The sequence below is a fragment of the Ovis aries genome, chromosome 16, assembly GCF_016772045.2.
Source record: "Ovis aries strain OAR_USU_Benz2616 breed Rambouillet chromosome 16, ARS-UI_Ramb_v3.0, whole genome shotgun sequence".
NCBI lineage: Eukaryota > Metazoa > Chordata > Mammalia > Artiodactyla > Bovidae > Ovis > Ovis aries.
The window spans coordinates 40,161,826-40,186,025 of record NC_056069.1 but is presented as its reverse complement, the minus strand read 5'-3'; the positions used below and the strand labels follow the sequence as shown (position 1 = coordinate 40,186,025).

Genomic DNA, 24,200 nt, shown 5'->3' with positions numbered 1-24,200 from the left:
ATTCCCATCTCTTTCAGAATTCTCCACAGTTTATTGTGATCCACACAGTCAAAGGCTTTGGCATAGTCAATAAAGCAGAAATAGATGTTTTTCCGGAACTCTCTTGCTTTTCCATGATCCAGCGGATGTTGGCAATTTGATCTCTGGTTCCTCTGCCTTTTCTAAAACCAGCTTGAACATCAGGAAGTTCATGGTTCACATATTGCTGCCCATCAACAGATGAATAGATTAAGAAAATGTGGTGCATACACAGAACTGAATATTATTCAGCCATAAAAAGAATGAAATCATGCCATCTGCAGCAACATGGATGGACCTGGAGATAAAGCTAAGTGAAGTAGGTCAGAAAGATGAAGAAAAATACTATATGATATCGCTTTTATATAAAATCTAAAATATGATACAAATGAACCTATGAAAGAGAAACAGACTCACAGACATAGAGAACAGACTTGTGGTTACCAAGTGGGGGAGGTGGTGGAAGTTTGGGATTAGCAGGTACAAACTATTGTATACAGAATGGAGAAGCAAGAAGGCCCTACTATACTGAACAGGAAACTATATTCAATATCGTATGGTAAGCCATAATGGAGTAGAAAATAAAAAAGAATGTATGGATTTGGTAAAGAAAGATTGATAACATTTGATTCAAAATGTTAACAGTGCTGCTATATTTTTTCTTAAAAAGATAATAAGAGCATGAAAAACTTATTTCTGCTTCCTAACTCAAATAAAGCTCAACAAATTTTAGGGCAGAAAAAATAAATCAATAAAGAAGAACAAAGAATGTATGTATAACTAAATTACATTGCTGTGCAGTAGAAATAAGGGGCTTCCCTGGTGGCTCAGTTAGTAAAGAATCCCCCCACAATGCAGAGGAACCGAGTTCTATCCCGGGGTCAAGAAGATCCCCTGGAGCAGGAAATGGTAACCCATTCCAGTATTTTCTTGCCTGGGAAATTCCATGGATAGAGGAGCCTGGAAGGCTACAGTCCGTGGGGTCGCAAAAGTCTGACACGACTTAGCGACTAAACCACCACAATAGAGATTAACACAACACCAGAAATCAACTATACTGCAATAAAGTATACATATACATATACGTATATGGGGGGGGAGATCTTCACAGTTAAGTGTGAGACACCAGTGTGTGCAAACCTCATGTCATGTTAACCCATACTGGTTTGAATGAAGAATGTCAACTTTGTTTCTTCATACTACAAGACAGGAGCAGAAACATACTTATGACGTATGAGAGTTAAAGGAATCTGCTAAGATCTTCCAACCCCTTCATTTAACTGATGAGGAAACAGAGGCCTGGGCTCCTGTAACTAATCTAAGTTACAGAAGGACCAGGTATTATAAAACCTGATTCTCCCAACTCCAGTCCATTTCTAAGTTCCACTGTGGAAAGAGAAAAATATAAATCTCCCTTGCCTGTATATATGCTGTGCTAATTCACTTCAGTCATGTCTGACTCTTTGCGATGCTATGAACTGTAGCCCATCAGGCTCCTCTGTTCATGGGGACTCTCCAGGCAAGAATACTGGAGTGGATCGCCATGCGCTCCTCCAGGGAGTCTTCTGGACCCAGGGATCAAACCCATGTCTCTTACATCTCCTGTACTGGCAGGTGGGTTCTTTACCAGTAGCTCCACCTGGGAAGCCCTGCCTGTAAATGATGCTTCCTAATGATTGCTTTCTACCTCTGGCTAACTGTGCAGTATCTCAAGCATATCACTAACATGTGTCAGATTCGCTTTAATCTTCTGCAAGCCAAGCAATTTTAAATTCAGGTCTAGCTATACATTTTGTAGAGTGCAGCACAAAATGAAAACACAGGGCCCGGGCCAGGGGCAGGGAAACCACTCTTTCCTTCCCACAGCCCATCATCGCAACTCACAGCAGAAGGGCGACCCCCCCAGGAATTGCAAATACCATGCCGAGATATATTCAGTACGTGAATGGGAGGTGGTGGAGCAGTCCCTCTGCAAGCCACCCGCTGGATGGAGAGGAGCACTGTCACCTCACCTCAAGACACTGTGGGATGCACACACCATCCTGAACCTCCTGAGTGTGCACCCAGGCTCTGGCTGGGGAGCAGAGGGCAGCCAGGGAACACATCCCTCTCCCACCCCAGTGCAACCTAGTCACTGCCCTGGTAGGGTCGCACTAGAAGAGGTGTCAGAGTGAGAAGCAGGAGGCCAGGAGGACTTACTTCAATTTAATTACCTCTTCAAGGATTCTATCTCCAGCTACAGTCACATTCTGAGATGCTAAGGGTTAGAAGTTCTAACCTTCGACATATGAGTTGTTGTTGTTCAGTCATTTAGTGGTGTCCAGCTCTTTCCAATCCCATGGACTGCAGCACACCAGGCTTCCCTGTGCATCACCAACTCATAAACCTTGCTCAGACTTATGTCCATTGAGTCAGTGATGCTATCCAACCATCTCATCCTCTATTGTCCTTTTCTTCTCCTGTCTTCAATCTTTCCCAGCATCAGGGTTTTTGCCAAAGGGCCAGTTCTTCACATCAGGTGACCAAAGTATTGGAGCTTCAGCATCAGTCCCTCCAATGAATATTCAAGATTGATTTCCTTTAAGATTGACTGGCTTGATCTCCAAGGGACTCTCAAGAGTCTTCTCCAACACCACAGCTCAAAAGCATCAATTCTTTGGTGTTCAGTCTTCTTTAAACATAAGAGTTGGGGGACACAATTCAATCAGTGATGGATACTGACCCTCAAAAGTTGGATATTCTGTAGAAGTGATCTCAGGGAAAACAGTTCACTAAGAATCTATACCCAGTCTATGGCTTCTCTCGGAGAGGCCTTCTCTAAACCCCTGATCAATCAAGTTCCTCTTCTAGATATTCTTACAGCCTCAATGCTCTACACATTACTTTTATAATTTTTAAGTTCTCCTCCCACTAGATTATATAAGTTTGTGAGGGCAGAGTCCAACTATGAATGTTAAGAACTTTGTCCCTTAGTATCTCGTCCACAGGAAGCAACAAATTAAAATTTTCTAACTGAAGGAAAGCCAATCAATGACATACAAACCAATAGAAATAAACACTGGAACCTTCTAATCTTTGGCTTATTGACCCAAGAAACACCCTGGGGACACACTTCTTGAGCCTTTGGAGGACAAAATTGGGAACATAAAGTACATTTATCATTTTTTCAAATATTTAATTTCAAATCTAACAAGTAAACTTCCTTCTCCATAGTGAATTTGTGGCTATTTAACAAGACTCTCAGCTGCTGCACAGAAATGGGACTGACTGAGTATATGTGTCTGGAGAGGGGGAATCTTTGTTTTCCCAAATGCTGGCATTAATCAAGCTGTGAGACAAACATACAGGTAATATTAATTGCCAAAAGAACACATCTGCCTTGCCTCAGTGACTCAGAGCACTCCTGGAATGCTGAGACCCCTAGCACAGGTAAGATGCATGTCCTGCTCACACCTGCAGGACCCCATTGGAAACACACATCATGCCTTCATTCAATGGACAAACATTTATCATACAAACAACTATGAATCAGACATTGGCCTTGGATACAAGTATCTCTGACTCTTGGGATGCAAAGATGAGTCTCATGGTAAAAACAGAATACAAGTTCACCAGAAAAATCATCAATGAAGCTATGACTCATTCATTTATTTACTTACTCATTCATTCAACATTTACCAGGTGCTTGCTATGACAGGCTCTGTCCAAGGCAGTGGGGATTCAGCAGAGTTCAAAAGCCAGGAATTATTTGCTCTCATGAAACTCACATTCTTGTTTTGGGAGAGATAGATAATAAGCAAATAGGTAAAATAACATCAGATGATGACAAGTGCTATGAAAATAAATAAAGCAGGAGAAACGGTTTACAAAGTGAAAGAGAGAAGGCTACCTTACTTAGCAGTCAAGGAAGGCTTCCTTGATTGGGTGATTTTTGAGCAGAGACCTGACTAGTGTGAAAGAATGAGCCATGAAAAGATCTTCAGTTCAGTTCAGTTCTGTCGCTCAGTCGTGTCCGACTCTGCGACCCCATAAATCGCAGCACACCAAGCCTCCCTGTCCATCACCATCTCCCGGAATTCACCCAGACTCACATCCATTGAGTCGGTGATGTCATCCAGCCATCTCATCCTCTGTTGTCCCCTTCTCCTCCTGCCCCCAATCCCTCCCAGCATCAGTCAATGAGTCAACTCTTCGCATGACCTGGCCAAAGTATTGGAGTTTCTTCAGCTTTAGCATCATTCCTTCCAAAGAACACCCAGGACTGATCTCCTTTAGGATGGACTGGTTGGATCTCCTTGCAGTCCAAGGGACTTTCAAGAGTCTTTTCCAACACCACAGTTCAAAAGCATCAATTCTTCAGCACTCAGCTTTCTTCACAGTCCAACTCTCACATCCATACATGACCACTGGAAAACCATAGCCTTGACTAGACGGACATTTGTTGGCAAAGTAATGTCTCTGCTTTTCAATATGCTATCTAGGTTGGTCATAACTTTCCTTCCAAGGAGTAAGCGTCTTCTAATTTCATGGCTGAAATCACCATCTGCAGTGATTTTGGAGCTCCCAAAAATAAAGTCTGACACTGTTTCCCCATCTATTTGCCATGAAGTGATGGGATCAGATGCCATGATCTTCGTTTTCTGAATTGTTGAGCTTTAAGCCAACTTTTTCACTCTCTTCTTTCACTTTCATTAAGAGGCTTTTAGTTCCTCTTCACTTTCTGACATAAGGGTGGTGTCATCTGCATATCTGAGGTTATTGATATTTCTCCCGACAAGCTTGATTCCAGCCCAGTGTTTCTCATGATGTACTCTGCATATAAGTTAAATAAGCAGGGTGACAATATACAGCCTTGACATCCTATTGACTGGTTTCCTATTTGGAACCAGTCTGTTGTTCCATGTCCAGTTCTAACTGTTGCTTCCTGACCTGCATATAAGTTTCTCAAGAGGCAGGTCAGGTGGTCTGGTATTCCCATCTCTTTCAGAATTTCCCACAGTTTATTGTGATGGGAGGCGTATTGCAGGTAGAGGGAATATTGAGTGCAAAGGCCCTGGGGTGAGCCTACATCCAGGAACGCCTAGCAGGCAGGGAAGGAGGGGCAGAGCTGTAGGAAGGCACGTAGATGGCAAGCAGAGGCCACAGCAAAATGCAGAGTGAGCTCAGGAAAGGGACCCATCAGTCCTACATGGAGGGGAGAGTCCTCATAAGGAAGGAGCATTTGAAATGAGACTGAAACAACACCAGCAGTTTGCTTAGTGGACCAGCTGAGAATTCATCTTCCCACTCTCAGCAGGAAGCTGGAAGCCACGTGTGCTCTAGGTTCAAAGACCAGCACTCGGCTGCAGATGACTGACCTGTTTCTCTCTGACCCATTCATCTCCCAAGGCATCTACTCTTCTTCTTCACCTCCACTGAGAAGGCGCGCCTGAACACCCCTAGCTGATGGCCCCCTGAGGCCTCCATCCCCACATTCCTGCCAGGATCACCATTACGCTCACCATCGCACCCCCAGATCTAGAACCGTACCTGGCACCAGGTAGGAGCTTGAGGAGTAAATAAACATCTCTTGCTTTCTCTTATCTATCTTTCCATCCTCTTTTTTTTTCTGAAACAAGAATTCAAAGTAGCTGCTTTCAGCTACAGCCTCAGGCCACATCTTTGTCTTGCATTTTCCTCGTTAACAGCAAGGTATTGGAGTATCCACTGAACTCCTTCAGGAAGGCATGGCTATTCTCATGGGTTAAACTGGCTCCACAGAGGTGAAAAGACAAGTATCCAGTCAGCTGCCAGATGCAGCACAGATGGTCAGTAAATTCAATGCTTTTGAAGTTCAACATTTCTGAGTTGCTACCCTGGCCAGGAAGTCTGCCAAATCTTGGGGACACACCTGTGAATGAGCAGATCTGATTTTTATCCTTGTTGAGCTTATTGCCTAGAGAAGGACACAGATAGACGTTCATTATATGATAAAGCCCATGGCAAGGCAAGTAAGCTGGAGATAACAGTCACAGGAGAGACATCTAACACAGCAGAACCTATTCTTTTGGCAGTCTAGAAGGTTTTCTAAAGGAAGCCATGTATGAGTCCTAGAGATAAATACCTCTGAGCCAGTAAGGCACTGGGGAGAATGTGTTTCTGAAGAAGGGCTCTAAGTGCAAGGGCTGGAGGCAGTGAAAAGCAAAGCTTCTTGGAGATAAACAGTAGTTCAGGATGGCACAGACTATATTTGGAATGACAAGAGATGAAACTGGAGAAACAGGTAAAAGTCACAGAAAGAAAGAGATCCTAAAACTCACTTAACAGCTGGGCCTCTATCCTGAGGGCATGCTGGCAGGCTTTTAACACGGGAAAGAGATGAGCTGATTTGCTTTAGAAATATTTCTCTGGCTTCTAACAGGTGAGACAAAGGGTGGGGAGACTTCAGTGATCCAAGTGAAAGCTTACGATGCTGAAGGCAGACATATTTAGAAAACTATTAGGTAGCAGAAATGACAAGACTTGATAATGTATGTTGATTGAAGGCATGAGTCAAAGAAGAAAACCCAGGAGTTTGTTTGCCACACAGAGCTTTGAGCTAGAGACTCAGTTGTTCATTTTTTAGGGACAGTATCATGGTCCTATAAGGGTCATTGATGGCTTCAGCTGTGAGCATACCGGACTGGGATGCAGCGATGAGACAGCCCTCCCCATCTCTGCAGGCAGGCAGAGGGAGCCAGAAGGGGGTCAGAACAGGATTAATATCCTCCCAGCCTCACTGAAGGTACATGGAAACACAAGGATGACCAAGGGCAAAGCTAGGAGCCACTTCTCATCAAGATACCTTGTGTGTGTGTGTTTCCCTACAGAGTTGTGGGAAGGGAAGAAGAGTTTAACAGCTAACTACTCATCTAACATTTCTGTGATCTGAATGAGAAGGAAGTCCAAAGGGGAGGGGATATGTATATATGCACTGCTGATTCATTTCACTGTACAGTAAAAACTAACATAACATTGTAAAGCAACTATGCTCCAATAAAAATTAATTTTAAAAAGGGAATAGGATTTCTAAGGAACAAAAAAAACCTTTCTGCTGTATGAGAGAATCACCTTTTAGCTGAAAGTGATCCTTTGCTCTTATTGATCCAAATCCCCTTTCCAGCCTAGAACGGACTCCCCAGTGTCCTTTGCCTTCCAAATTCTACCCCAATTTCAGCACAGTCCCACTCACTCTGACAACATATGCCCAGCACAGAGCACCTGGAGGAGATTAAATGAACAGATGCCACGCTTCCTAGGGAAGCTGTTTCCTATTTGCGGAATGGGAATGTATGGACCTGAAATGAGTAAAAAATTGTCAAGTGCTGAGAAAATGCAAAGAAAGAAACTACCATGGTGAGGTCTGGCTAAAGAATAAGGGCTTTTGACTGGATAAATAAGTATCTCATCACTACAGAGAAACATTTCTAAGGTGCTAGTGCTCTGAATTCCTACAGTCTTGGTCTTGGATTTTACTAAGCAAACAAAACTAACCAGGTTACCATTTTATTTTCCCAAAGAAGTATTTCCCCAAGTTCGTTCCAATAATTTTTTCATTCCTCTCACTGGGAAAAGCTAGAAGCACTTTGCCAATCTTCCTACCAGTCCTGAAAGACAGGTCATCAAAAATAAACATCACTTCACTAAAAGAAAAATAAAAACTATTGAATAACAATTAAAAATTTAACTACCTCATAGTAAGGCAAAGCATGGATCACTGCAGAGTAGCTATAATCATATGGCAATCAGGAATTCAAGAAATTCAAAATGAGCCCCGGGCACGTTGTACCAAGAAAGTGCACTGTTAGCCAAGGAAAATAAACAGTGTATTTTAGACTCAACAGAAAGTATGGTGATTGCTTAGATCTTCAACTCACTGAATTTCCATTAAATCAGAACAAAACTATAAACAATACCCCCCAAACACACAATATCAGATTAGTGATTTGATATGCTAACACTAATGAGCAATTGTTAATGCTATTATAATATTTAACATTAGTACAGACTACTTAGAAAGGAACATCTCCAAAAGACTTAGAGAAATCCACCCAGGACTTCAATATGGCAGACTAGATATTCCAAAAAAGAACTCTCCCAGTATTAAGTCCCTAACAAAGTTTACAGCATTTAAAAGCGGGGCGAAAAAATCTTCAGAGGCCATAAATCAAAAAAAAGTCAGCAGAAATTCAGGAGAAAGGCCAAAGATGCAGTGTGATGATCTCTTTTGTGTCAACTCACCTTGGCTACAGTCTTATTTATTCAGACACTAATCTGGGTGTTACTGTGAAGGTATTTTCCTGCTGTTGTTTAGTTGCCAAGTCATGTCCAACTCTTTGTGACCCCACAGACTGTGGCCACCAGGCTGCTCTGTTCATGGGATTTCCCAGCAAGAATACTAGAGTGGGTTGCCATTTCCTTCTCCAGGGGATCTTTGTGACCCAGGGATTGAACTTGGGTCTCCTGCATTAGCAGGCAGATTCTTTATAGCTGAACCACCTGGGAAGACTGAAGGCATTTTGTAACTGTAATTGAAGTCCATAATCAGTTGAATTTAACATTATTCTTGATAATCTAGTAAGCTGGATTCAATCAGTCAAAATACCTTAAAGGCAGAGCTGAGACTTCCCAAATGAAGAAATTCTGCCCATGGACAGGTACTTCAGCCTATGGATGAGACAGGCAGTCTGCCCCTACTGCCCATTGATTCTGGATTTGCCTAGCCAGCCCCCCAGTATCATGTAGACAACTTCTTGCAAGAAACCTCTTAGCTCCCCTGGTTGACCCCTGATTGGTATATGGAGCTCACTGCTGCCCCTCTATTTCTGCTCTGGAAAGAAGAGGCAAGTTTAGGACCCACCTAGGTGAAAAGCCAGATCAGGATCCATTAAGTGAAAAAGTGAAGCCAGAAACAAAGACACAAGTAACCAAACCTAAAGTTGGCTCTCTGGGCTTCAACTCTGGGTAGAGGGCGGGAAACTACTCCTGGAGCACCTACAGCCACAAACCACAGGTTTGGGGCCCAACTTCACAGCAGAAAATGTGTGCCTTCACCAGTAAGCAGAGAATGATACCACTCCACCTTCCCCAGACTGGCAAAATTTATAAATGAAAATATCAAGTATTAAAATATGTAACAGTGGGAACTGCTATGTTCACTGTTCCTGAACAACTCTGGAAAGCAATTTTACATCTGGTAAAGTCACAGATGTATATATCCTATGAGACACTGCTTTCATTCCATACTAGTTATATGCCCTGGAAAACCTTATGAGCCTGTGTTCTTAAAAAAACACGTACAAGATGATCTGTGCAATATAATATATAATAGCCCCAAACTGGAAGCAGTTCAGATCCATTCACAGAAGACCAGTACAAGTGAAAGTCACATAATGGGAGTGTCCACAACAGAAAAAAAGGAATTACAGCTACTTGTCCTGGCACAAACACAATGTGGTGGAACAAAAAGTCCAAAGCATATATTCAGATTTCATTTCCTTTCATGATCTTACCACATATTAAAGATAAAATCTAGCCTAAATCCAGGCTGACACTCTTCAGGCCAAGGTCTAATTCTACTCACAACTGTACCCACAGAATCTTGGAGAGCACCAGACATAAAGTGCTGGTACCCAACAGACACCCAACAGATACTTGTTGATTGAATGAATAGCTTCTGACCACAAAAACACATGTCAGGAACCAGACCCTGTGTTTCCAGCCTAGTGTCCTGATGTATGAAATCTCCAAACCTGATTTTACTCCTTGGACCCCTTTCTGCCACAGTTGACCCTGCAGGTGTGGTCATATAACCTGACTCCACCTACCCAGCTTCCAAAAACCAGACTCCCCCCAGATACTTCGATCTAAGTTCCACTCAAGTCCCCATATGATATGTTCCCATCAAAAATCCAAAGAAAAGGGAGCTTGTCAAGGTCAATAAAATGAGGCTTTGAAATTTGCTCTACATTTAATTCCAGCAATCTGTATTTTCCCATCATTTAACATGGAATCCAGAAAGTTGAACAAGAACTTTGACAGGGCTCAGGAAATATAACACTTAGAACAGCAAACAAAACTGGTTAAGAAATTTTAGTTCAAACTGATCAAATTGATAACAAAATAACATCACATTAAAGGTCTGGGTTGATTTCATTGGGCCATATTAAAAGAGACTGTGAAATTCCCAAGTACCTTTCTATTTGGGAAATAAATGCAAATGAAGGGACATTTTAGGGGAAATGATTCACTTTCTCTCCTGAAGTCCTAGAGTACTTTTAAACTACATCTTTTTATTCAATGCCAGGGCTGTTCCTGCTTTGAACATTACAAAGATGGAATGTTTTCCACAAGGAAAGGTGATCTTTCTCGATATAATCACAGTAATTCGATCTGGCAGCACCAATCTCCCGAAGCCCAAGGTATACCTTAATGTGGGTTAATGACATGGTTAGTGTCAGTGAATTCCAGTGTAACACAGTACAAGAACACTGCAATTACCTGGCTCAGAGAGATCAGCACATTTCAATATGCCAAGATTTTAAAATTCCAAATGTCAAGTATACTTTAGGAATAATTGCCAGCATATTAACTTATTCTGCAGCCTCTAGCTGTCAGGTAAATACTGCATTTCGCTTACTGTCTTAGGAAAGGAGATAGTCACAAAGAACTGACACTTCCTCCACATCTATAAGCCTCACATTTTTCTTTTTATCAGTGTTATGTGGACTGGATACACTCTAGATTCTAGATGCATCTATGTGGCTACAAGTCACTCTTCATTGCATTTTAATGATTTACTGAATGTCTACTTTGCATCTATACTATGTTACATACTGTTTGGGGAGGGAGTTCCTACTCTAATGAAGCTGTGCAAATAGTTGATGGAACAAGATTTATATTCAAGGAAGACCTCAGCCAAAAGAACCTTAGCTGAATTCATCATCGGATAACATGTTGGTATTTTTTCAGTTTCTCTTCACATATCATTATCAGCATCATCAAATATTTAGCTGTCTAGTAATATTCCACATTAATGTATTATAACATTGCTGATACTGAAAAAGCACTGTCTCTAAACTTCCTCTACGGAATTAAAAAGAGACTTAAAAAAAATTTTCAGCATTACTAATACCATATAAATAGCATCAACCAATGTGGCAAGGTAGTAGGAGATTCCTTTCCCCTTTTCTGTTAAGAATACAGACTTGAGTACAGAGAAGTGAAATGTATAATGGTACATATTTTCTGGCCACAGAGTGGGGAAGAGAAAACAGATTTGAATAATAACAGGTCTCATAAAATAAAAAATAGAGCAAAACAAACTCCCGCATCCGGTGAGGAGATTAAGGACAATACCTTTTAATCCACAGGCTGGCTCCTTCATCTCTGGGACGCTTCGCCTCTGCCTCTTGTATACGACGTGTGGGTGGTACTCTCCCTCAGCCAGCGGATGCTTTTTGACAGGTTCAATGAAAAAGTCTCCATGTGGTAGATGGAAAAATCCAGTCTGCAAATGCATGCAAGACAAAGGTTTTATTTGAATCCATTCTTTATCTAGACAAAGAAAATTCATAAAGTGAAAATTATATAGATTAGGATGACCTCTGAAACTCAGAAGACTCTGCCATTTGGTCTCACAGAAGAGCGACATGTAAATAATTCAGTGAAATGTCTTCATAGTCATAGTTAGTAAATGTTTGGGGGTCATGAGCCCTTTGAGACACTAATGAAAAAAAGTGTACATACACAAACATATCCAAAAGTAGCAAACAATTTTTAAGGCTTGCAGATTGCTGGTTATCTATCAATCTCAAATTAGGAACAGGGCTTCCCGGTTGCCCTGTTTTACGGAATTTGTAGTTCATATCTCATGGACATTTGGGGGAAACATTTATCTGTATGTGGGTAGCCCAGCTACAGGCTCACATGTGGTTTCATCTTATTTGCTTATTTCGTTTTGACTGCACTAGGTCTTCATTGCCGGCCTCTGGTCATGATGAGCGGAGGCTACTTTCTAAATGCAGCATGTGAGCTTCTCATTGCTGCGGCTTCTCTTGTTGTAGAGCGTAGGCTCTAGGGTGTGAGGGCTTCCGTAGTTGTGGAGTATGGGCTCTAGGGCTCAGGCTCAAAAGCTGTGGTGCACAAGTTTAGCTGCCATGGGGTGTGAGGGCTTCCGTAGTTGTGGAGTATGGGCTCTAGGGCTCAGGCTCAATAGCTGTGGTGCACAAGTTTAGTTGCCCCATGGCGTGTGAATCTTCCTGGACCAGGGATCGAACCCATGTCCCCAGCACTGACAGGCAGATTCTCAACCACTGGACCACCAGGAAAGTCCCATGGTGGTTTGACTTTAAGTGTTTAATGCCATTCTGCTCTCAAGGAAACAAAGAAATATAATACTTATCTGAGACTTGAGTTTCCAGGAGTCTAAAACAGGCACTCTCATCTCACAGATATGGGAATTAGCAATAAGTTGGGAAATGATGGGCAATGAGTAACTCTTTCTGGAGGTCAGGTCTAGAAAAAGGGTAGTATAGCCAACAACTCTGTCTTCTCTTTGTGAAAGTTTCTGACTGCCCATTTAAGATATTTAGAAGCTGCTTGCCAATGACCTCCTATGACAGACTTAACTCTCAGGATCTGAATCCTATGTTGATGAAAAAGATGGCTTGCCACAGACACCCTGTTTGCAGCATCACATTGGACTGACCAAGAGCTCAGACTTTGGAATTAGCCTGTGTTCACATTCCAGCTCCTCCACTTTTTAGCTCTGTGATGTGGGACAATGACTTGCTCAGTTTGAGCTTTCTCAACTGAAAAATGAGGATAACCAAGGGATGCCATGAAGATTAAATGAGTTAATATATGCAAAGTTCCTAGAAAAGGGTGTGGCCTACAATCTGTTTTTAGACTCTTTTCAGATGTCAAATTTCATGTCTTTTCATTGTCTTAGGGTCTCCAGAGTCAACATAACAGTTCAATGAATATTGTTTACAAAAATAAACCTGGAAAGTTTGAGGTTAGGACAACTGTGAACAAGCCCCAAAGTTCAAGGTTGCTCATCACATCTCAGCAAGCCAGGGCTGCTCTGCTCCATAGGTGAGTCTGAAGATGAGCTGACTGCATCCCCTGCCCTCACCCCAGGTTAGGAAGCAAAAGGGGCTCCATGAAGGGAAATGCTCTCTGTTGAACAGGCTTTGACTCTGGGGTCTTTCCAGTATGGTGCCTCACTGTTGTTGCTGTCCAGTCACTAAATTGTGTCTGACTCTTTGTGACCCCATGGACTGCAGCACACCAGGCTTCCCTGTCCTTCACGATCTTGCGGTGTTTACTCAAACTCATGTCCACCGAGTCGGACATCCAACCATCTCATCCTCCATCACCCCCTTCTCCTCCTGCCTTCAATCTTTCCCAGCATCAAGGACTTTTCCAATGACTCAACACTTCATACCAGTAATATAACCAGATCTGAATGTACACCTCACACCTTCTTATTTTGATTACTGACTTTTATGTATCTTCGATAATAAGGAGAATAGAAAAAAAATTTACTGAAAGGCATAAGAATAGCTGTGTGACCTTGAATAGGTTACTCAACCTGTAAAATGTAGATAATGCTTACCACCTCACAGGGCTGTCAGGAGGAGCAAATGAACTGAGGCTTATCAAAGTGCCATGCAAACAGCTTTACAAATGCACAATGATGATATTTTAACTACCAATGCCAATAGCTGACATCTGACTTCAAATTTGCTCACATTTGCTGACAGTTTTTTTTTTTTTTTCCTCAGCATCTTTCTTTGAGGAAAAAACCTCTGGGACAGGAAGAGTTGACAAGGTCCAGACTGTAAAGTAGCTAGAAACAGACTCATGTAGGGCTGAGATTTGGTTTTATTTCTACTCTGAGACAAAGACCAGGGACATAGAGAGACAGTGGACCTCTTGCAAAATGGAGCTCACTTGTTCCATGGAAATGAAATAGAAGGCAAGGACTCCTCAGGCACGGCTGGTGTGAAGTCCCTTTGTGCAACTTCCATCAATCTAAAACTAGTCTTTGAAGAAAAAAAAAGTAGCATCAACAAGAGGATGTACTGGTATTTCTCCAGCCTCAAAGTTTGGACCTAGGTGGTGCAGAAGAAACAGATGGGATTGCAGGTAAGAACACAATAACTGTTTTATGGGCAACATGAATGAGGGTGCCCAAAAGTCAAATGAGCATTTTCTTAACTGCTTCCTTCCATTTGCATTTTTACACAAGACCAGTTTTGCCAGCGGGCACCTGGAAATCAGCTACCTCTCCATCCTAAATACTTCTCAGAAGCTGGAGAGAGCTCAAGGAAAGCTGGGTGACTCACCAGCTGGAGGGGAGGCAAGACATCTGCTCATAGGAAGGATTGGGGTGCTGGCCTCAGGACCCCATGTGTATTGCAGAGAAGGGAATGGACAGCAGAGGAGATGAAGAGATGCTGCTGGTTCCAGGAGGGTGAGGTGGGAAGATTTCCCAGCTGAGCTCTGCATCTCCTTCTCCCCCAACATATAAACACACAGCTTTGTACACCTGGTACCCAAGGGGCCACAGTTCACTGGTCTCTTCTTGTCTAACCAGAGCTGGGTCATGCTGGAAAATCATACACCCTTTGCATTCCAATAGAAGTAAGGACTGGCTCCATGCTCTCCCTGAAGCTAACTGCCCAACAGGACCACCTTCTTCTGTTGTCAGCTCTGGATCTGAGTCAGAGAAGGTGTTCTATATTCCACTCTCCTTTATAAACTACTTACCTCTTGCATCTTTTTTCAAAAACTTTTTATTTTATATTGCAGTAGAGCCAGTTAACAATGTTGTGAGAGTTTCAGGTGGTCAGCAAAGGGACCCAGGCATACATGTATCTGTTCTCCTCCAAGGTCTTCCCAGGTTGCTCAGATGGTAAAGAGTCTGCCCACCAATGCAGGAGACATGGGTTTGATCCCTGGGTCAGGAAGATTCCCTGGAGGAGGAAATGGCAACCCACTCCAGTATTTTTGCCTGGAGAATCCCATAGACAGAGGGATTGGGATCCTGATGGACAGATCCCAGGACAGATCTTTATGGGCTGTGTTTATGTGGTCACAAAAGAGTTGGACACAACTTAGTGACTAAACAAACAAAAAATTCTCCCCCAAACTCCTCTCCCATCCAGGCTGCCAGATAACATTAAGCAGTTTCCTGTGCTAAATAGTTAGGTTCTTGTTGGTTATCCACATTAAATATAACAGCGTGTATGTGTCAACGCTCATATCTTTGAAGGAGACCAAGAATGGACCTGAAGAAAAAGTATCCAATTCTCTGGGGAATTCTCAGATTCCTGAAAGAACCAGGGCAGGATGAGCCCCTGGCAGAAGCCCAAAGAACACGTTTGCCCTTTCACCTCCGTTCACTTCCGTCATCTCTTCCTCCTCTCAACATCCCAGCATGCTGCTCAGTGTCTTTTGGAAATAAACTCACCTCATTGTTCTAAGTTATAAATACCTGTGAATGCTTCCTGAGGCTCTCTTCTAAGAATTATTCTAAATAAACTTTATTTCGAAGCACTATAAACATGCAGAAAAATATACAAGTTATAACTGCAAAGTCCCATAAAACTTCCACAGAAGAAACACCTAAATTCAGGAAGAGAAGCTTTCCAGTAGCAAGAAACTTCCTGCTTCCCTTCTCACTCAATATCATCCCCAAGGGTAACTTATTCTGATGTCTAACACGAATACGTTCGTTTTAAATCTTTCCTTAATTCTTTACAGGAAGGGTCACTTGGTACAAAAAGTAATAATGTTTACTCCATGAGTGCCAAGTCACTTGTCAGGTCCAACTCTTTGTGACCCCCTGGACTGTAGCCCATCAGCTCCTCTGTCCATGGGATTCTCCAGGCAAGAATACTGGAGTGGGTATCCATGCTCTCCTCTAGGGGATCTTCCCCACCCAAGGATCGAACCCATGTCTTTTATGTCTCCTGCATTGGCGGGAGGGTTCTTTACCACTAACGCTACCTGGGAAGCCCCAATAATGTCTACTAACTCATTTCAAACATTAGAGACTGGCCGGTGAAAGAAATTTAAGGCAAGGAGATATCTTGAGACCCATTAAATCAGACTCTTCCTACTGCTTCCTCCTTGGCCCCAGACGGTGGGGATGAGACAAAGGGCTGAGCTAACCTTGGTGAGAGTCATCTGGCACTGAAACTCTACTGCTCTCTGCTAAGGAGGAACAGGCGTAGGACCTTCAGAATCTTTAGAACCAATTTCTTTCTCCTAGTCTTCTGCTGAGAATAGTTGCCTACAACATCTCCTCCTTCTCCTCAACTCCCATCAAAGCATTAATCATCTGGATGTAGTTGATGTTATACTTCAGTTACTGCAATGATTTTGGATCCAGTGGGAAACTGGCAGTGTCTTAAAATAAATTTGTGAATAGACTGTTCTAGAACTGCAAAGCCATGAGGCCTTGAAGAGTCACCTGGTCTAGGCTGTCATGCCTTCAGCTTTTACTACAGATAAAAAAACAGCAGGCTGAAGAATAAAAACAATGGTATTGTAAAAGACATGGGGGAACTTATCAAACCAGTTCCAACACTCAGCACTCAGGGTCCTGTGTTGCACAAGTCAAGGGGGTGATATTCACATAGATAAAACTGTGAGTGGAGCCCCCTAGAGGTGTGCGATGGAGCGTTGTCACTAAAACTCATTAGCCTGTCCTGGAAAGAAATTCCTGTTCATTTGAAAACATCAGAAGTTACCAGGTCAGTTTGTTTCTTCCCATGGTGATGAAGACAATAAGATGAACATATTCTGAAATCAAGAATAGAAAAAAATTGATTTGGGATAAAGATGTATCCAAGACACTCAATTATGGAACATAGATCACTGGGAAAGATATCACCTGTGGCCCACTATATACACAGGAAAAAAGATAAAATCAGACCCCCCAAATCACCCTTCCTGATGATCAGTCTGCGTCTGTCACATGGCCAACCCAGGGCCAAGATGTCTAAGAAGGGCAGTGATCCCTGCCCTTGAGGTTTACAACCTAGCCAGGAAGACAAGACTGACACCCATAAAAGAGCAGAAAGGAGAACAGCAAAGACCTAGAATTTTTATGTTAAAAAAAGGGTCAGTGCTCACATGTCCCAAGAGGTTGGCCCATGACCTCTGGGCCTAGAGGCCAGCCCTGAAGTCCTGTATCACAGTCCCTTCTCGACCAAACACAGCATCCTTGCAGAAGGTGGGGGATGCATCTCCCTAAGTGCTACAGATTCCAGTGCTGTGGCCCAGGGGAGACAAAGGCCACTGAGGGTAAATGCTTTTAGAGGGCACAGAGAGAAGACTGAACTTCTGCAGTCTCCAATAAACCTGGTCCAGCCCTAAAGCCCTGACAACCTGCCAGAATTATCAACTTTTAGCTTTTCTGTTGCTGGGTTGTAACAGGAAGAATAAGTTTCCGTCATTTAATACATAGCCAGGACCTTAAGTCAGAAGTCAGGGGATGACGGAAGCCACAAAACACAGAGCTGAGACCACTGGGAAGATTAGTCCAGGAATAACCTCCCCCACCTGCCGTGATGCCAAGAGCTCCCTGACAGGCCCGCATGGAGCCAAAAGGGAGTGTAACTGGTAATGCCATTGATTCACAGATTCTACATATTAGTCTTGGCAGCCTTAGGTAAAGCTCAGGCCAGAAACACGTATCTGATTCATCTACCTGTTAGTCACCCATATGCCAGGCAGGTATTGTTAACAATCAGATCTGGCCCCTACCTCTGAAAACAATGCTGTCAAATAGAACCTCCTGCGATGACAGAGATGGTCTACATCTACATCTACACCATCCGATTCGATAGCCGCTAGCCTCATGTGTCTGCTGAGCACCTGATCTGCGGCTAATGTAACAGCAGAACTGAATTCTTACGTTCATTAAACTCTAATTATTATCTTTACACAGCCCTAGGTGATTAATAGCTACCGTGTGTGTGTGTGTGTGTGTGTGTGTGTGTGTGTGTGTGAGTTGCTCAGTCGTGGCCGACTCCATGACCGTATGGACTATAGCCTGCCAGACTCCTCTGTCCATGGGATTCTGAACAGCATATATCTAGAGCGTGGTTGACTAATGAAGAAAGGGATCCATACACTTTTACATCACACAGTGACAGGTGCTAGAATCAAGGACAAATCTGAAGACTTGCTTTAAAAACAAGCTGCAAATATGTGACATTTCACTGATCACAGTTTGTTTTCTGTAATCAAGTCAATCGGGAGCCCACTTAGAAACACCAGTGTGATGCATACAGACTTCAGAGAATTGAAAAAGGCAACCAGGTATAAAAAATGCAACACGTACCAAGATTAAAATGAATCATCAGGAACAATTTGGCAGGACAAGGGCTGTGAGAAGGAGCTGCCATCATCCTGAGGCCAGATCAGAAGGGATATGAAGGTACCAGGAAAAGCCTGGGACTGTGGTTGTGATCAGACAGCATCAAAATCCCAGCTCTACTTCTAGAAGGAGCTGTTCCCATGAGAGCCCTAGAATATCAACCTGCATGTCCTCATACCTCTCTGATGCTCATAAGAGGAACCTGTCCAAACCCTAATATACACAAGATCATATACCAATCACTGGCTGTCAGTTCAGAGGCTAAATAGTAGAAAAAAATATCCCTCCATTGAAAAATTGATGAGATGGCTTCAAAAAATATATATGATCAGAAAGTTATGATGGGGTTTAATTGAAAGCACAAGCTATGGTCAAATTGGGCTTCCCATGGCACTAGTGGTAAAGAACCTGCCTGCCAATGGAGGAGACATAAGAGCGCAGGAAGATCCCTGGAGGAGGACATGGCAACCCACTCCGGTACTCTTGCCTGGAGAATCCCATGGACAGAGAAGCCTGGGTTCACAGAGTCAGACACGACTGAAGTGACCTAGCATGCACAGCATGCATGGTCAAATTAATCAATACATACAGCCTCAGTTTTCTCATCTGTAAAATGGGGCAAAATCTATCTTCATTAGCACGGTTGTAACTATCACAGACATTTTCTATAAAATGCCTAGCAGAAGGCTTGACATACATATGGCTCAGTTCAGTTCAGTTCAGTCGCTCAGTCGTGTCCGACTCTTTGTGACCCCATGAATCGCAGTACGCCAGGCCTCCCTGTCCATCACCAAGTCCCGGAGTTCACTCAGACTCACGTCCATCGAGTCAGTGATGCCATCCAGCCATCTCATCCTCTGTCGTCCCCTTCTCCTCCTGCCCCCAATCCCTCTTAGCATCAAAGTCTTTTCCAATGAGTCAACTCTTCTCATGAGGTGGCCAAAGTACTGGAGTTTCAGCTTTAGCATCATTCCTTCCAAAGAAATCCCAGATCTCCTTCAGAATGCTGGTTGGATCTCCTTGCAGTCCAGTAGCTCATTTTATCATAGCATCGTCCACAGTGAAGGTGAACATAAAGGAGTGACTGAAAGCAATTATTCTCATGTTCAGCCTTTTATTTCATCTCTTAGCTGCAAGTTCGCTTGGCTTCAGTTTTCTCAGGTGAAAAATATAAATAGTGGAAGTAACTTGCTAATTAGCTTATTAAAAGGTGTCATGTGTATTAAATGAGTTAGTATCAAGTGCTTGGAAGAGTGTCAGCACACAGCATGTACCTAATAAATGTGAGTTATTCGCTATTATGATAGTCTAAGGAAAATTCATCCCAGATGCCTAATGTGATGGTTTATGTGTCACCGTAACACACTACAAGGTGCCCAGGTTACACGTTACTTCTTGGGTCTGTCCGTGAGGGTGTTTCCGGATGGCATTAGCATGTAAATCAGTGGACTCAGAAGACTGCTGTCCCTAATGTGAATGGGTATCATTCAGTTTCTTCAGGGTCAGATCGTCTCTGGCCTTCAGACTGGAGTTGACACCTCAGCTGTCCTGGTTGTCAGGCCTTCAGCCATGGACCAAATTACACCATGGCTGACCTGGTTCTCCAGCTTGCAGATGACAGACTGTGCAGTTTCTCAGCCTCCATAATCGTGTGAGCCAGTTCTTCGTAATAATTACATTAATTACGGGAGAATCAGTGGTGCGTGGATGTAAATTGAGCTGCCTGGAAAAATTTGAGAGGAGACAGAATTGATAGATTTCTCTTTCTTGCTGTTTGATAGTCTTAGAGCTGGAAGCGATGGTGGGAGACTTCTCAAACTTCACACACCTCTCAGCCTGGGAGGCTGGTTTTCAGAACATGTCTTAGGAATAATCAAGCCCAATTCCCAAACTGGGATTTCTTCAAATGAACTAAGGCTGAAATCTTCAATAAACTTAGTGTGAGTGTCAGCATATAGTATATACCTAATAAAGTCTCTAGGTCAACAATGGGTGCCAGATCCAACCTTCCCCCTTCTCCTCCTGGAGACAGAATAATCTACAGCAGAATTTGTGTTCCGCTAGCAGAACAGTCCGGGGACAGGGCTGAGTTCAACACTCAACTCCAGCACAATTAAGCAAGGTAGCTTTATACAAGTAATTTAGTCTCTCTGAGCCTCGCTCTCCTCATCTCTAAAATGGGGATGAGAAAATATTCTTTGCTAAGGAATTTGGATAGGAACAGAGTATGGTAATTCTTATAAGGCTTTGCTGTCTTCGTGGATTCCTTCAAAGTGATGTGCTTGGACTCTTCCCTGTGATTCAATCAATCGTTTCCATATCTTTTTGTTCAGTTGGTAAGTCATATCCAGCTCTTTGCGATCCCATGGATGGCAGCATGCCAGGTTTCCCTGTCTTTCACTGTCTCCCAGAATTTGCTCAAATTTATGTACATTGAGTCTGCTATCTGGCAGGCACGGTTAACATGCTTGTTTCATGGCTGTCTCAGTTTTGAGTTTCAGAAGAAAACCTTCTGCTTACACAAAGGCAGAAAAGTTGCCTAGTAGCTAGTTTTCTTCATTTCTTACTTGACAGTACTTGGAACTGAGTGCATTTGTTCAATTCTAGTTTCCAAGAGCTCTCTCCACAGATTCACTATTTTTCTTATGGAAGATAGATAGGTAGGACAGCCACTCAGCCCAATAAAGTGGATTTTTAGAAATTTAAAATGTAACCACCAAAGAGAATAAGGCATCAGATGATCCACTTATTTCTAATTCTAGTGTGCAGAAGAACCACATGGAAAGCTTATTAAAAACACATAACACATTCTAGTTAGTAAGTTTAATGTAATATCTAGGAATCCACATTTTAGCAAGCACCTTGGGGCTGTTGACAGATAATCCGTGTATTATACTTTGGAAAACACTACACTTTCCCTTTAGGTGGTGCTTGATTGCTTTTTAACTTCTCCCAACAACAAATAGGCGTAATACTATGAACATGATGAAATACTCGTAATGACTCTAATCAAACATTTAGTTCATCTCAATCAAAAGAAGTTTCAGCAATAATGATTATTGATTGTAGTTTATGAAGCATATTCCCTGAATCTGAAGTTGCAGGGAAGGCCCATAACATTTTGGCAGATCAGGACACTTTAAAGATGCAAAAAATAAAAAAGTTTAAATCATTCTAGGAAATGGGTGAATAAATGTTTTGCATTTGAAATGTGAAATAAAGGTGAAATCATTTCACAGAGGAAAATATGCAGTCTGAATTAAGCTGGCCTGACACAAATCCTGATGAACCCCAGCAAACCTACTATTGTCAAAAATTAAAAAGGGAATTTTTATCACATCTCAAACCATGTGTTCCCAGATAAGCCATCACAATCAGAAAGATCAGCTAAGAGCCTGTAGCAATCAAAAACTCATCAGAACTTCTCTGTCACGCTGTATTCAGGGACAGGCTGGGAGCCTCCTACTTGACAGTTTCACAAAATGGTCTTTCTAGCCCCATCAGACACCTAAGGTCATTTCTGACTTCTTCTCTTTCTGCCAAAAATCTTCTATCAGAACAATTTTTGTTTCTCAAAATTTCTCTATGTCTTTGCTTTTTTTTTTTTTTTTTTTGGTCTCTCTACGTAGTAATCCATGTTTGTCAACTCTAGAAAATAAATCCATCCAAAAGGAAGAGGGAAAAAGAAAAAAAAAAAACAGCTAACACCTTGGGAGCCCAGGAAACATGTTATTAGGGAGAACAAGTGAAAGCATTGTCTCCCACAGGGAGCAGAAAACCATTAGGGTAGACTCAGCTGAGGCACAGCACTATTTTTTTCATGATGCCCCAGCAGGCCGTCATTCTCGTCAGAAACTACCCTAAGGAGGCAAAGCCCTCCCTGGGCTGTGGAGAACGTGGCCCTGGTCTTGCTTCTCTCAGTGTGACAATCTCTGTTCGGCAATAATCCCCAATCAGGGAGAACTCCCATCCATGGAAAGAGCACAGCAGCCTGTCAAGACTGTTGCTATGGCCACCAAAGTGATTCTGAACTGAAACAGAGCATTCCAGGGATGTTTACCAACGGCTCAGGGCCAAGAGGAATGCCTTCTCTGGTGGCTTGGTGATGGGAGCTGGCAAACCATGAGAGAATTTCATAGCATGTTACACTTCACTAAGTGCCACAGCAGAGGAAGGGAAAAAAAAATAAAGAGCAGGTCTCGTGTAAGATGCTAAAGACGTGAATGTGAGCATTAGGAAATATTTATATCCTCATTGTATTCTAAAATGGAATTAGTTAAAGCAAGATGTGCCTTTCCACAGGCTCTTCATGAAAGAATAAGTCCACACTCATTGTCTCCACTTTATATGCCACAAGAAAGTTATAACTATAGTGGGACACATTTATTTTAGTTATTTGTAATCTCCCACTACCCTGTAAGGAGAATGGGTCTGGGTACCTTTGGTACTTTTCAACCAAGGGCAAAAGAAAAAACTCTTTTTTTTTTTTTTAAGAAAAAATAGAGCAGACTTCTACTGTGAAAGTAGAATAGAATTTCACATCCTTGAAGACAACATTTAAGTGGTGGGAGGAAGGGAAATAGCAACTGAGGAAGTCTTAAACAACTGTGTTTAAGAGAGAAGGGACAAGTTGGGAGTTCCAGAAATAATCCAGATGTAGACAAAGTGGCACCTGGAGAAGCAGAGGCTGAAAAGGAAAAAACAAACAAAAAAAAGCCCACAGGAGAAGATGTATCAGCCAGTGGTCAATGAAAAAGACATGCAAAAGGAAAATGGGAATTTTTGCTAGCATCATAAGAAATGTACAAGGTAAACTCCTGTGTCTCTTCTACCTGTGAAACCATCAATAAAACAAACACTGTTCTCTAATACTTTTTGTGACTAGAAATGCTGTATTCTCCATCACAGATGGTGCAAGTAGAAAAGAGAGTCACTAAATGATACATACGAGGAACCTCTTTTCCTCTTTAGGTAGAGGGTAAAAACATCTACTTGAGGCAAGCAGGAAAAGAGTCTGTAAAACTGCTCTCAAGAATGGAGAAGCCACCAGCCTTTGATGGAGCCCAGTTGATGTCTCAGCTGAGACTGTGAGTCACTAAAAAGCAAGTCAAAGGAAATGACAAACAGGGCAAATGCAGAAGAGGTCATGATCAAAAAGAGGAGTGTTAACGTTTAAGCATTTAGAGTTTATAATGTAAGTGTGGTGCAGTGGAATGAATCCAGCCCCTCAAAGACATCCACAGCCTAACCCCTGGTACCTGTGAGCAGGTTACCTTACATGGTGTGTGGGACTTCGCAGATGTAATTAAGTTAAGGATCTTGAGAGAGGGACACTGTTGACCCACGGTAATCAGGAGAGTCCTGTAAGAGGGAGGCAGGAGGATCAGAATGAGTAGAGGAGGAGGTAATGACAGAGGCAAGAAGTTGTAATGAGGTGAGGAAGGGGCTGCCAGCCATGGAACAGAGGTGGCCTCTAGAAACTGAAGAAGGTAAGAAAACAGATTTCCCCTGAAGCATCCAGAAGGAATGTGACCCCAAGGACACTCATTAGTCATGACCTTCAGAACTGGTTGTTTTAAGGCACAGCGTTTGTAGTGATTTGTTAGAACAGCCTCAGGAAACTCATACATGGGAGACTAGTCAAGGGAATAGGTCACCAAAGTGAACCCCACTGAAGGAGTCTAGGAAAGGGAAGTCAAGAAGGTTAAGGGTCCATGAAGTTAAGATGTTCATCTTGACTTGCAGTGAAAAAGACCCTTCACAT

At 42.6% G+C, this 24,200-nt stretch overlaps 1 protein-coding gene across 1 annotated transcript in view; it reads right to left on the bottom strand.

The window, feature by feature from the left end:
* ADAMTS12 (ADAM metallopeptidase with thrombospondin type 1 motif 12) overlaps positions 1–24,200 on the bottom strand; it is a 402,846-nt gene that overhangs the window by 244,993 nt on the left and 133,653 nt on the right. Inside the window, exon 3 of the mRNA XM_027980135.3 lies at positions 11,395–11,545. Coding sequence (XP_027835936.2) covers positions 11,395–11,545 — 151 coding nt within the window. The remainder of the gene's footprint in view (positions 1–11,394; positions 11,546–24,200) is intronic.